The sequence below is a fragment of the Alnus glutinosa genome, chromosome 11 (genome assembly GCF_958979055.1).
Source record: "Alnus glutinosa chromosome 11, dhAlnGlut1.1, whole genome shotgun sequence".
Classification (NCBI taxonomy): Eukaryota; Viridiplantae; Streptophyta; class Magnoliopsida; order Fagales; family Betulaceae; genus Alnus; species Alnus glutinosa.
The window spans coordinates 10784479-10799785 of record NC_084896.1 but is presented as its reverse complement, the minus strand read 5'-3'; the positions used below and the strand labels follow the sequence as shown (position 1 = coordinate 10799785).

The window sequence follows — 15307 nt, the reverse complement described above, 5'->3', positions numbered from 1 at the left end:
ATCAATTTCTGATGATATTGCACCCGGAATTTGGGGCTACTCGCTCAAATTTAATGAACCGGGATCCTTCACCATCTTTGGATGTTTGTTTTGGAGAATTCCTTCGCGAGGAGAAGCGTCTTCTCACACAGGCTACGTTCCAGCAAGATTCCAACCCGAATCTCGTCGCCTATGCAGCCTACGAGAGAGGGAATGGTAAGGATATGCGCAAGGTCCAATGTTTCAGCTGCAAGGAAAATGGTCATATTGCCGCCAACTGTGCAAAGAAAGTTTGCAATTACTGTAAGAAACAAGGTCACCTTATCAAAGAATGTCCCACTCGACCTCCAAATCGTCAAGCTACCGCCTATCAGGCTACAGTGAACACTTCTTTTGCTCCAGGGATGTCCTCAGCTTCTTCGTCTGCAACCGGATCCTCTAGTCTTACTCTTGAAATGGTCCAGCAGATGATTATGTCAACCTTTTCCGCCTTAGGGCTTCAAGGTAATGATACTACTTCGCATAAATCTTGGCTTATTGATTCTGCTGCACCCAATCATATGACCAGATCATCTGATACTCTGTGCAATGTTCGTCCATATCACGGTTCATCCCAAATTCAGGTAGCTAATGGGAGTCATTTAGCTATTAATGAAATATGAGATATCAATCATTCATTTAAAGATGTTTATGTATCTCCTGGACTATCTAATAATCTTATTTTGGTTGGCCAATTAGTTGAGAAAAACTGTGATCCCCATTTTTCTCGTGATGGTCGTCTTGTGCAGGATCAGGTGTCGGGGAAGATACTCGCGAAGGGGCCTAAAGTTGGAAGACTCTTTCCACTGCAATTTTCAGTTCCTAGTTGTTTGTCTGTGGCTTGTATGATAGTTAATACTCCGAGTGAAGTATGGCACAAATGTTTGGGTCATTTAAACTCTGTTATTCTGTCTCGTATGTTAAATTCTTGTTTGTTAGGCAATAAAGAACATATTTCTAAACACTTGTCATTTGACTGTTCTGTATACAAATTTGGTAAGAGTAAGACTCTTTCATTTCCTTCTCATGGTAGTCGTGCTGCAAAATGCTTTGATATTGTGCAAAGTGATGTATGGGGCATTTCTCCTGTAATTTCTCATGCTCGATATAAATATTTTGTGACATTCATATATGATTTCAGTTGGTATACTTGGGTCTATTTTCTTCGGGTCAAATCTGAGGTCCTATATGTGTTTCAAACCTTTGTCGCATATATTGAGAACCAATTTTCTACAGGTATTAAGATGTTGAGGTCTGATTCTGGTGGGGAATATATATCACACGAGTTTCATGATTTCTTACACCATAAAGGAATCGTCTCTCACCGCTCTTGTCCTTATACTCTTCAGCAAAATGGGGTGGCAGAACGAAAGAACCGACATCTCTTGGATGTTGTTTGCACCTTATTGCTTGAATCATCCGTTCCTTCTAAATTCTAGGTTGAGGCATTATCTACAGAAGTTTACTTAATTAATAGACTGTCCTCTCAGGTCTTGAATTTTGATTCTCCTTATTATCGTTTGTACCATCAGCATCTTAGCTATCTCAATCTGCATACTTTTGGATGTGTTTGTTTTGTTCATTTACCTCCTCATGAACGTCACAAACTCTCTGTTCAGTTTGTTAAATGTGTCTTTATGGGTAATAGTATTTCACACAAAGGTTATGTTTGCTATGATTCTTGTGCTAACAAATTTTGTATATCATGTAATGTTATTTTCTTTGAGAATCAATGTTTCTTTTCTAAACATGTTGAGTCATTGCTTGAGATTAGTATTCTACCTTGTTTTGATGAATTGACTCCTTTCCCTGAACGGTTCATACCTGGAATTGTGTATACTCGACGTCGACCAATTTTGCCCCTTCCCGAGACTGACCCTTCATCTGAAACTGTTTCGACAACTTCTCTTGAGATTGACATGTCATCTGAGACAGATCCGATCAGTTCTCTCATGCCCCCTGAGCCTGGTCCTCGACAATTTACCCAAGTATCACGTCCTCCTGATCGGTATGGTGATTACCACACTTCTTTTAACATTACTTTGTCCTCTATTTCCATTCCTACATGCTTTTCAGAGGCTGTTAAACATGAATGTTGGCGAAAAGCGACGGATAAGGAACTTCAAGCTCTCTAGGACAATCATACATGGGATATGATTCCTTGCCCCTTTATTGTTAAAGCCATCGGTTGGAAATGGGTTTTCTCGATTAAGCTCCGCTCCGATGGAACTCTGGATTGGTATAAGGCACGGTTAGTTGCCCTTGGGAACATGCAAGAATATGGGGTGGACTATAAGGAAATATTTGCTACGATGGCGAAGATGACTACAGTGCGTACAGTTATTTCTATTGCCGCCTCCCAAGGCTGGCTACTTCACCAAATGGACGTAAAAAAGGCTTTCCTTCATGGTGATCTCATAAAAGATATTTCCATGACGACTCCTCTGGGTTTGTTTTCTTCTTCGTCTTCGGCTGTGTGTAAGTTAAACCGGTCTCTCTATGGCTTAAAACAGGCTCCCCGAGTGTGGTTTGAAAAATTCAAGTCTACTTTGCGTCGCATCTCCTTTGTTCAAAGTCAATATGACTCCTCATTGTTTTTGTGCAAGACTCCAACTGGTCTAGTTCTTTAACTTGTGTATGTGGATGATATTGTTATTACTAGGACTGACTCCAACTTGATTGCCCACCTCAAGCAGAATCTTCAGGCTTCTTTTCATATGAAAGACCTTGGTCCTTTTATATATTTTTTGGGTTTGGAAGTGCACATGGATTCTTCAGGTATATTCTTGAATCAACACAAATATACCCAGGATTTGATTAGTCTGGCTGGTCTTCAGGATTCGCCTTTGGTGGATACTCCTATGGAGGTAAATGTGAAATATCGAGGTGAGGAGGGTGATCTTCTTTCTAATCCTACTGTGTTCCGACAATTGGTAGGGAGCTTTAACTATTTGACTATTACTCGGCCTGATATTTCCTTCGCTGTCCAGCAGGTTAGCCAGTTTATGCAAACTCCACGCCATCTTCATTTAGTTGTTGTTCGCCGTATTATTTGATATCTTCGGGGGTCACCTGGAAATGGGTTGTTCTTTCCAATTGGCTCTCTCCTATTCACCTTGTTGCTTACAGTGATGCGGATTAGGCCAGATTTCCTGATACTCGATGGTCTGTGACGGGTTGGTGCATGTTTCTTGGTGATTCTTTGATCTCTTGGAAAAGTAAGAACCAAGCTCGCGTTTCTAAATCCTTTACTAAATCCGAATACCGGGCAATGTCTGCTGCTTGTTCTGAGATTGTCTGGCTTCGTGGGCTTCTGGTTGAGCTTGGTTTTTCTCAATCTTATTCTACTCCTCTTCATGCTGATAATATTAGTGCCATTCAAATAGCTGCTAATCCTGTTTACCATGAGCGTACGAAGCATATTGAAGTAGACTGTCATTCTATTCAGGAAGCCTTGGACACTCGTGTTATATCTCTTCCTCATGTTTCAACTAATCTCCAGATAGCTGACGTCTTCACGAAGGCCATGACACAACAGCGCCATCAATTCCTTGTGGGCAAATTGATGCTTCTTGATCGACCAGCATCAATTTGAGGGGTGATGTTAGTCAGATACAACATATATTAGCCATAATTAGTCTCTCTAGTTATGGCATGTTTTTATATTATTGCTGTAAATATCCTGTAATTAGTAGGTTGATTGTAGTTGCCTTATTTGGTTTCCTAGATTGCTATAATTGCTGAGATTAAGACTTGTAATTAACGTTTCAATCTCTATATAATACGATAACCCTCACAAAGAGAGGTATTCAGTCCAATTGACACCTACATGCAACATAGAATATCAGTGCGCCATTTTGACAGTATCACGTGGAGCCATTTACTAATCATTATCTACTTCGATACAATATTCACGAATATTCTACTCAGATGATGCAATATTCCAGAATATTCTATTCAGATAACTCATCCCTCAACAATTTCTATGTTGGAATGCCCTCCATCTTCACAATGAAATTTAAAAATACTATCCTCGTCCACTCCAGAAAAGAAAAAAAAAGGAGGAAAAAACAGTAGTCAATGCCTTCAATAGCTTAAATGGTGGAACCTACCAAAAAGTAATATCTCATATACTACCAGAAGAGAGCAACCACTTTTATGAAACACTTTCTTATGTATCACCAAGACAGAGATCTTTGCTGGCAACTAAACGGTTAAATGACATCGAGAAAGCAAAAAGATGTTAACCAAAATGTAATCAAGAGCATAAGGAAAACAAGTCTAAGTTTATAAGACAAGATGTTCATATCAGAAAGAAATATCTACCATCACCAGAAGGTAAACTCTCATGATTGTGCATAGCACTGGCATTTTCTAAGAGAGCCTTCAGATGCTCAGGAGCTCTAAAGTGTAACCCCAAGAGAAGGCTATAATCAATAATCTGCTGAGATTCTAAGAACGTACAGTCCAGATAAATTTGTCTGCAGAACAGGAAAAAAGAATTCTACCAACATTAGAAGGTGGATTTACTAACCCATACAAACATTTTTTAAAAAAAGAAAAGAATACCTAACATATACAGTCAATGATAAGTATCATACAGTTCTTATGTCTTTTTTAGACGCATACTCTGTATATTTTCTTTTAGATGCATACTTAAGCAGTTAAGATACTAGCGACAAGTCAACACTATCAGAAGTGAATATATTATGTACTATTGCAGGCAATCATATGACAAATCTCGAAAAGAGAACAAAACAAGTAGTGATAATAGGTAATATATCCATTCAATCTGAAATCCATGTTTGCCATCATATATCTTTCTCTGCAATAAGGGATAATCAATCTATTGTAACCTGTGTCAAAATCTAAATTTTTGGAACATTTAAGACAAACGAGCAGCATTCGATTCAATGGTTACATCATATTTTTAAATTCTCATTGAAACTGGGATCTCAAGATTCAGGATGTCAACTACATGTGCACTTTCCCTCTCACTCTGTTTTTTGCTAAATAAAAAAGGCAACCATAAGATTGATTTTAACTCATTAAGTATTAAAGTCATGCATGCAAATCAACTTTAAAAGTGATTTCTAGGTATTCTAATGGCCATTCAGATTTAGGGTTGCAGTAGGGATCACTCTCTTCCACCTATTTGTTTTTGCTCCAGGCACAGTATGCAATATTGTACAATTTATGGTCCATATGTTGAGAGGTGTGGAAAAAAATAGTGAAATGGATGTCTGGAGATCCGTCAATGAAGGTGCTGACACCCTATTATTATTCTAATCCAATATGAAATTGGATAGGCAATTAGGAGATTTAAGGGAGCCTGTAGGGAGCTCAAGAGGAATGAGTTCCATTCTTATGTCATAAGTTCAATGTCTGATCTGTACAAACTCTGGGGGTTTTGAGCAACAGAGTAATGAGAGCTTGAACTGAATTCTCCACTACAAACAGCTTTGGAGACTTGTAGGAGCAAGAGCAATTTCGGAGCATGATTATTTGGGTACTCTGCACAAGTTTGTTTGCTGTAAGAGCAAGTTTAATACCCAGTAATTTGTTTAATCATTATCAGTGAAAGAAAAAATCTTAAACCAGCCAGTGTTACAAGACTATTTCATTAGTAACTAACACACGCATTTACTGGGTATTCGACCCACAACCTCACTCTTGATCCACCTTATTCTTACAAGAGGAGAGAGTTCATTTAAGCTAAAGCGCATTGGCTATTATAAGGAATTTTTTATTTTTTAACAACGAAAGAGTTTTAACAAGGCATTTTTTAATAGAATTTTTAATGCTACTAAAAAATCATGTGTTTCTCACATGCTAATGGACACATGAAAATTGTATAGAGTGGGTATCTGGAGGAAATCTCTATCCTTTTAACAATTCAAGAAGCCTCAGAAAGCCACATAATAAAAATATATAAATAAAAAGAATAGAACCAACGGGAAATTATTCAAGCTAACACTAAATTATTATAACAAGCAACAATAGACAAGAACAAATAAATCAATTTTGGGGGTTGAGCTTGTAGTAGACCTTTCAATGTTCACTTAAGGTGTCACATTGCTATCTGTTAGAAGAGTTTGTCAAGGTTTGATGTACATGGGTAATTTGGCCATTGTAATATTTTTCAAACCTATATGGTTGGAGGTGAGCCATGGATATGGAAATGGAGGCCTTGCATCAGAATGGGACTTGGGAGCTTGTTGCCTTCTTCTTGGTAAAAAGACTGTTGGTTGCAAATGGGTCTATACGGTCAAGTTTAATCTTGATGGATCAATTGAAAGATTGAAACTCGTTTGGTTACTAAGGGTTATAGCCAAACGTATGATATTGATTACGATGAGACATTTTCTCCAGTTGCCAAAATTTCTTCTGTTCGTATGCTTATTTCATTGGCTGCTAATCTAGATTGACCCTTATTTCAATTGGATATGTCAAACATGCTTTTTTACATGAGGAGGTTTATATGGAGCAAAGACATGGGTTTGTTGCTTAGGAGTGTCAGGGCAGTATCTGTAAGTTAAAAAATGCTTTGTATTGTCTCAAGCAATCACCGAGGGCATGGTTTGAAAGATTCTCTCAGGTAGTATTGAAGTTTGGTCTCCAAAGACGTCAGACAAGCCATTCAATATTTCGCCCATATGCTAGTGCAGGTCATATTCTCCTTGTGGTACGTGTAGATGATATTTTGATTATCGGAAATGATTCAAGAGGCATTGCCCAATTGAAATAGTTTTGCAGCAAAGGTTTCATAGAAAAGGATTTGGGCAAACTTTGATATTTTCTAAGTATTAAAGTTGCTAGATCTCGAACAGGTATCAATTTATCTCAGAAAAAGTATGTACTTGATTTGTTAGAAGAGACAGATCATTGAGGTTCCAATGAACCTGAATAAAAAATCACTAAAAGATGAAGGGGAATTATTTGAAGATCCTGGTAAGTATCTTCATCCAGTTGGAAAGTTAAATTATCTCAATATCACTAGAAAAGAAAGGATTTGGGCAAAATTCGATATTTTCTAAGTATTAAAGTTGCTAGATCTCGGACAGGAATCAATTTATCTCAAAATGTGTATGCACTTGATTTGTTAGCATAGTCGGGTCCTATGAGTGTTCATCGTATTGAGGTTCCAATGGATCTGAATCAAAAATCACAAAAAGATGAAGGGGAATTATTTGAAGATCCTGGTAGGTATCGTCGTCTAGTTGGAAAGTTAAATTATCTTACTATCATCAGGCCAAACATCTCATGAACTAGAGGTTACTAGTTCGAGTTTCACCTTCCCCCTCTCCTTGGGGACAAAAAAATACTTGAAACAAAAAAAAAAAACCAAAAGTTCTTGGAGGCTGCTCCTCGGGGTTTCACATTGGGAAGCTATTACTCGTATTATCCAATATTTGAAGAGAGCCTCTGGTCTTGGGATACTGTATAGACTGAATGAACATCTCAAGGTAAAAGGTTTTGCTGATGCATATTGGGTAGGTTCTCCCTAGGATAGACGGTCTACTACAGGATATTGTACATTCTTAGGCGGTAATCTGGTAACTTCGAAGAATAAGAAACTAACGGTGGTGGCACGATCTAGTGTTGAAGCAGCAAACTGGGCAATGACTCTCTACTACTAGTGAGTTGACGTGGCTGCAACATTTTTCTCCAGGAGATTGGGTTCTCAACTCCGACTCCTATCCCATTGTTTTGTGATAACTAGATAGCTTTACATATTGCATCTAACCCAGCTTTTTCATAAAAGGACTAAACATATTAAGGTTGATTGTCATTTTATCCGAGATAAGATACTCAGTGGAGATATATATCTACACCATTCGTGAAGTTTGGAGACCAGTTAGCTGACATGTTCACAAAATCTTTGTGTCATAACCAATTAGAGTTTATTTGTTCCAAGCTAGGTTTATATGATATATATGCTCCAGCTTGAGGGGAGTTTTAGAAGACTTCGTTAAGGTTTGATGTATATGAGTATTTTGGTCATTGTAATACTTTTCAAACCTATATAATAAAACATGTGAGGTAGGCTATGTAAGAACAAATGACCTCCTCTTTCTCTCTAAAGTTTTCATGCACAATCTACAACACTATCAAATCCATTACTTATTATGAAACGGATCACCGATACGCTATAAAATCAAAATTTCCATCACATTTTTCAAAACAAGGGAACTTACTTGAAAAGGGATTCTCGCAATAATTTATCCATGCGAAATTCATATGATAGATCGAGATCTTTCAATGTGGTAATCTCGCCAATTTTGTCTTTATCTGTAAATCTTCCATGAGATGACCCTTTTAGATCATAACGATCGTGAATTTGTAGTTCTGTGCAAAACATATTCCCCATGACCACAAAGCGTACCTAAAAACAAAGTGACCAAAAAAACCAAAACTAATCATAAGTGACCAGCACAACAGACAGGAAACCAGGGCCATATGACGGGATGGCACATACCTTTTTTCCACCTTTTAATGTTATCCTGTGGAGCCCAAAAAATTTGGTTATGAGAGTGTTCTCATGTTCTCCTACGTGACGGTAATAGTTAGGTAGCATCTTGAGGAGAACCTACATAAAACAGGAAAAAAAAAAAAAAAAGTATTGCTTTATACATTTATATTTAAGGCTAACATCCTTCCTTAACAAGAGGTACAATCAAAGAAAGCTGATAATTCCTCAACTTACACTCGCAATGAAATGTATATTACGAAGGAAAAAGGCTAAATTAACAAATAGACACGTCACCTAAAGTCTAAAGCAAATCACACAATATCATTATTGAACCCACCAAATTAATTGTATTGCGATCAACATCTTGATCTTTGTTTACCTTTACCTAAGTCTCTCTCACTAGATCGACCTCTAGAATTAGAAGAATTATCCGAACGACCCATAACAAATAAAACCTCAGTTTAATCATCACTATCTTTTCCATTCAATCTTGTCCTTAACTCCACAGATTTCAAAGCAGACTTAATGTCTATTTAGGAGATGGTATTTCTACCATACAATCAGTGGCGGAGCCACGTGAAGACCAGTGGGGGCCATGGCCCCCACAAAGTTTGTAAAAAGAATTTAGATGAATATGTTAGTAGGGGAGAGTTGCATATGTTGTTATGGGAGAGTTGCTTTGGCAATATTGTTGATCAATTCCATAATGAGTATTGTTTTACCAAACAAGCAACGGATTGAGCTTTAGATAGCCGTTGCGCATTAGTAACAGACGAGCGCACTAGCGAACAAGCGACAGACGAGCACGCTAGCGCGAATGCCGTTAGCGAGCTCGTCCATTGTGCTAACGAACAAGCAATGGACAAGTGCACTAGCGTGAAAGCCGTTGCGCGTTAGCGCATCCATTTTCTTGCTAGATGAACACAGATAGAACAAATCTATCTCAGCTTAGTGAGTAAAATAATTTGATGCTGCCTTTCTTTCTTGATTGATTGCTTTATTGATTGATGTCTTTCTTTCTTTATGGGGGAACGTCTAATCCTTTTACCGCCGTAAGGCTGGCTAATCGTACGCAGCAAGCTGGAAGACCCCTGGTTCTGGAAGGCACATGAGTCCGAACGCTATGTTGAATGTGTGACCGACACTACACTACGTAGGTACTTTGTGCAGGTGAGGCGTTGGTCAGCCAATTTTCAACAGCCATCCCCCCCCCCAAAAAAAAAAGAGACACGCTTTGATACCAATTTGTTATGACAAATTAATATTTTAGATCACAAAGAAGCAAAACGAACAAAATAAAATAAGTCAATCACAGAGAAAACCAAAATTTACGTGGTTCAACTTAACAAGCCTACATCTACAGGAAGATACGACCATGAGAAAACTCCACTATCAAAAGAGGGAGTACAAATAGTAGTGAAGAGAAAACCCCTCAAAATCCAAAGGCAATACACCCAAACCTAATTCTCACACAAAAGAGATTTTTCTCTAGCAATCACTGCCGTGCGGCACCACAAAAATTGTGAAGAGTTTCTGTGCTGCTTGAGGCTCTCTCCGTTCTGTATGAAAGACCGAATGCGTTTTAATAGGAGTAAGAAGCGGCTGCAAAATAGTGCATTTAATGCAATTAAATTCATGCACTTGAAGGAAAATAAACCTTGTTTTATGTTGGCCAAAAACAACTCCTAATCCAACTAGGATAAATAAGCGTGTCAGCCGAAACCCAACAGCCAATCCAAAAAGCCCAACTTCAACATTAGGTCCAACATGACTTGATTGAAGTCAAGTCACATCACAACAACTCTTTTTTATCAAATCCACCAGAACTGCAGCTCAGGTGGCCTTATGGAAGGGGGTAAATCTGGGATAGATATTAGGTCGCCTAATGTTCTTAAAAGGTCTCTTTGATCATCTACATATGCATGTGCAAACTCTTTCAAGTCACCCTAACCTTTGTAGATTCATCTATCTAGACTAAGCATGATCCAATTGCTCACTTTCTATGTCATATTTGGTGCACTAGCAAGATTTATTTTCAATATTCTGAAATTTCTTTAGTGAGAAAGTCATGATGTTCTCTCTTACACTGAATGCTAATTTTCCCCCTAACTTTTATTTTTTTTGGGGGGGGTAAAGAAAAACCAATCTTTGTGGTCACATTGATTTGCGGTCACATTGATTTCCAATAAGCTCTTAGGGTTTAAAAAGTGGATAAAACCTCCCCATGGTAAGCATAAATGGATTTCTCCACCCCGAACTTTTGTTTGAAATTTTGACGGAAACTGTTAAAGTGTCACATCAACACCAATAATAATAACAACACGTGTCCCCTATAAAAAAAATATATATATATAAATATATATATATATATATATATATATATATATATATATATATATATATATATATATATATATATATATATCATGGAGGTGGCGAACCACCCCCCAAGCCTTGGGAGTGGTTTGGTCACCTCATCTGGCCGAATCTGGGGGTGGTTCAGCCACCCATCTACCCGGCTTGGGGTCAAACCACCCCAATAGAATTTTATTTTTTTTCTTTTTGTTTTCATTTTTTTTTATATATTTTTCAATTTTACTTTTTTTTTTTTTTATATATTTTTTTATTATAGGGGACACATGTCGAATTATTATCAATGTTGATATCGTACTTTGACGATTTCCGTCAAAATTTCAAATGGAAGTTCAAGGTGAGGAATTATTTGTCATTTATGTCTATCACGTTTTTTTTCTTTTTCTTTTTTTCAGACATGATTAGTGACTACAATTACAAGTGTTCCTTTGTCCAACTGGATTTGCATTGCTAAAATGTGTTGAAATGGTCAAGGTTCTGACATGGTGGTACATAGCATACAATGACAACAAAAAAGAAATGGTCAAATATGCAGGTCTTCTAAATCACGCAATCCAGAAGACATCAAATGTATTGCAGTGTATTAATGTTAATGTTAACTTGATTAGCCTCAATAGTCTTATACTGGACTCCCTCTCTCTCTCTCTCTCTCTCAAGCAACAATCTTTTTCTGGTTTGGCCTGGTTGTGTCGTCAGTTGTTCTCTCGGTAGCTTGTGACACCGTAGCTAGCAGCCATGAGAGTCGTCACGTGGTGGTGTAGTTGTCGAGTTGCCCTTCGGGGGTTGCCATGTGAGGTTGGGGATTGAGAGACGTTTCTTTGTGGAGGCTAAATCCCTCATCTTCTTGGTGGTGAATGGGTCAGAGGAGCTGAGGGTGGTGGAAAACAGGAAAGGATTTTCTAGGTTTGTTCTATTGGGCTCGCTATGCGCTGCTTGGTTGGTTTCCATGGGGGAAGAGGTGTTGCGTAATACTGTTATGAGGATTTCGTTAAATCATATGGGGAGGGTTGAAGGTCACAATCATTCGGAGAGGTGGGAATAGATTCAACCGGTTTTTGGGGGTGGCGGTCTACACCGTGGGCAATCGGAGAGCGATGACCCTGTTTCCTGAAGGCAGTGATGGTCCAGTTGGCAGAGGTAGCTTGGTGCAAGGTGGAGAAGATTCTTCTGCTGGGCCTGGAGCAGGTGATGGTCCGGCAGGCAGTGGATTGTTTCGCTTTGGAGAGGACTCTTTCTGGTCCTTTGGGTAAAGACCGTCATGCTGATGGCTCCAAGATCGAAGTTGCAGAGGGTGTTGGAAGGCGGCTCGAAGAGTAAGGTTATAGAGGGTGACATCGAGTGTGAATGTGACGCTTCGGGGCAAGAGGAGAATGGGATCTTCAGGAAACTTCTTGAAATCTTTGGTGACTGGCTGGATTGGGTGCACGGGCGTTCAACGAACTTGGGCAAGACCTCTTCTTTTCGGCTGAAACGGAAACTGGACTGTATGGATTTGGGCCGGGTGTAAAAGTGTGTTATTTATGTGATTAGAGGGGTCTGTTTACGGGCTGGATCCAGAAGGATGGGCTTTATGCCCAACATAGAAGGCCAAAAAGATGGTTTTTGTTCCAGATTATGGATCCAACGCATTCTCAGGGGGTTTGGGTTCTAAACATTCGGGTCAGGAGGTGTCTTCATCTTCAGTGGACATCGAAGGTTCTTCTCCGGCACCGGAAGCTTTGGGCTTCTCAGTTGTTACTATTCTAGCGCATTTAGAACATTCCTCTTTTGTTCCATCAAAGGTTTTTGTCCCAAAGACTTTCTTGGAGAAGTCTTCTATCGCTGATATTCTTTTTCCTTCGTAGTAAGTCGTGGGTGGCTTTCCAGTTGTTAATCCGTTTTTCTTAGTGCACGCCAAAGGTGGTGGGTTGTTTACTCCAACCAATTTAGAGGAGCATGTAGACGCCAAAGCTGCAATCGTGTCGTCGACGGCCATTGCTCTTTTCTCATCTGTTTCTAGGGGTTTTGCAGGTCCGGCAATCAAGTCTAGGTCGTTCTAGGCAGGGTTTGGGCAGGTTGTTTCAATAGGGGCTTCTCCTTTGACTTCATTCTCCGATGACATTCATAGGCTTGGAAGGCAGGCAATGGGTTAGCTTTTTCAGGTGACCTTTCAGGGGCGGCAGCGCTAGGTGATAGGCTCCGCCTCCCGTGTCCCGTGATGTTGGAGGATGGGGCGCCTCTGTTTTCGTTGGATTCCAAGCCGGTGTTGAGGTATTCTCGGAAGATGAAGGATGCGAAGTTGATGGGATTGATTGCTGAGTCCGTGGAGGCAACCACTCTCTCCTCCGACGAAAGGGTTTCTTCGGTGGGGGTTTCTTGGTCAGAGTCCCGCAATGCAAGTTATCTCTACCATCGCAGAAGGGTGATCTGGATGGGGATGGTGTTGGAGAGGAGGTAGAGGTGGGGGTTTTAGGGTACCCTGAGGTTGCGCAGGATGCAAAAGTGCGCTATCCCACAATGGGGATTTCTTTCAAGGGTGATGAGAAGGGTTTTTTGGATTTTTTGACTTTAATTGTTGAGGGTCAGTGTCAACAAGATCCTGCTTTTGTTCCTAAGCCTAAAGGGACTAGAGAGGTTAAGAATTTAAAATGTTCAATTAACTTTGATAGCTAGGGGTGTTTGTTCTAACCAGGGTAAAGGCAAAATGACTATTGATGTAATGTAGTCTTAGGTGTTTTGGCGGGTTAAGGGTTTGGGCTGTGGGTCTTGGTGTCTCGGTTGTTTGTAGGGTTTTGCGGGTTTTCTCTTTTGTTTTATTTGCTTGCTCGTGTTTGGTTTCTTTTGACTTCTTGTATGCTTAGAGACGCCTTACACTTTTTTCTATATATTTCTTTGAACCTATAAAAAAAACTTGATTTGCCTACACATTTGTGTTAAATCAACACTTATCCTAAAGCTTAAGCTGATAGGAAAAGATAAATTTAATTATTTAATCAATACTTTAACACTGCCCCTCACATGTGGGTTCAAACTCCCTTTTAATAGGTGAGGCCCAACACGTAGAGTATTTAATTGAAATTGTAGCCTAAATGACATGTCATTTTATGGCAGTTGGAAAACGACATGCCGTTCAACAGTGGGTCATAATCTGTCATTTTCTCTAGGGTAGGACGACGGATTCTGACCCACTGCTGAACGAATACGACATGTAGGGCCTAAACAACCTATAGTATAGCAAAAAAATAATAATCAATCAATTTGATTACAAATTAATCAGTGTTGATGAGTTGGTATTATGGTTGATTTTTAGTAATTTTCATTTTCTTTTTTCTTTTTTTAGCCCACTGCTTGTGTTGGAGCAATTTATTTGGTTGGAAGTCTGATTTAAAAATGTTGGAGACAAATCAGATGAAAGGGTAGAGAGTCAGGTGACCACTCATAGCGAAAATCCAACTCTCCAAATCACAATTGTCAAATTGGATGGGCTCAATTATCTTGCTTAGTCACAATCTACTCTTTTGTCTATTAAGAGCAGAAGGAAGATGGGACACTTGAATGGTAGAATTCAAGAACCAAAGCCCAATGGGCCTACTTATGATAAATAGGAAGCAGAAAATTCTCTCGTTATATCATGGTTGTTGCATTTAATGCAACCAGAAATCAGTCAAGGATACTTTTTTCTTCGTACGACAAAAGAGGTTTGGGATGCAGCTGCTTAGATGTATTCCAAAGTGGGAAGCGTTGCACTGAAATATGACTTGAAGCAACGGATCCATGGACTAACCCAAGGTGACTGGTTAGTAGCCACTTATTTTCATAAGCTCCATAGTTTATGGCAGGAGTTAGATCATTATCAAAACTTGCAACCTGAGTGTGCAACTGATGCTATAAAAATTAAGCAGCTAATTGAAGAGGAATGCATTTATGAGTTCTTGGGTGGATTGAATTCAGAGTATGATCATGTGCGGGTTCAAATTTTTGGAAAGGAACCTCTTCCGTCACTACAAGAGGTTTTATCATACATTCAAAATGAGAGTCGTCGTAGCACCATGCTTCATCCCAATTCACAAATCCAATTTGCCCTCGTTGGTGCATCGCAACATGCTTCAAGAGGTGATTTTAGAGTTCATTATGACAAACACAAATTATTCTGTGACCATTGTAATAGGTCGCGACATACTTGGGGCCATCCTCCTACCCGAAGTCATGGGGGTCGCACAGGTGGGCAAATCAGACCTCGGGCCAATCATACTTCCATAGTTGAGATGGTCATTCCCACACCCGAGACATATCCTTCTGCCACTGATATAGTGGACCTGAGTAAAGACAAGGTAGAAACACTCCGTCAACTTATGTCTGATTGGACACATCTACTACTACATCCTTTTCCTTCGCTCTTATAGGTAATTTAGCCACTGCTCTGAATGCATCTGCTACTCTCTCTGATGATCCTTGGGTCATTGA

The 15307-nt window shown here is 39.3% G+C and overlaps 1 protein-coding gene across 1 annotated transcript in view; it reads right to left on the bottom strand.

Moving 5' to 3' along the window:
* LOC133880863 (phosphatidylinositol 4-phosphate 5-kinase 7-like) overlaps positions 1-15307 on the bottom strand; it is a 52163-nt gene that overhangs the window by 14375 nt on the left and 22481 nt on the right. Inside the window, exons 5-7 of the mRNA XM_062319822.1 lie at positions 8498-8608; positions 8217-8404; positions 4345-4499 (exon numbers count right to left, since the gene is read on the bottom strand). Of these exons, the coding sequence (XP_062175806.1) occupies positions 4345-4499; positions 8217-8404; positions 8498-8608 (454 nt within the window). The remainder of the gene's footprint in view (positions 1-4344; positions 4500-8216; positions 8405-8497; positions 8609-15307) is intronic.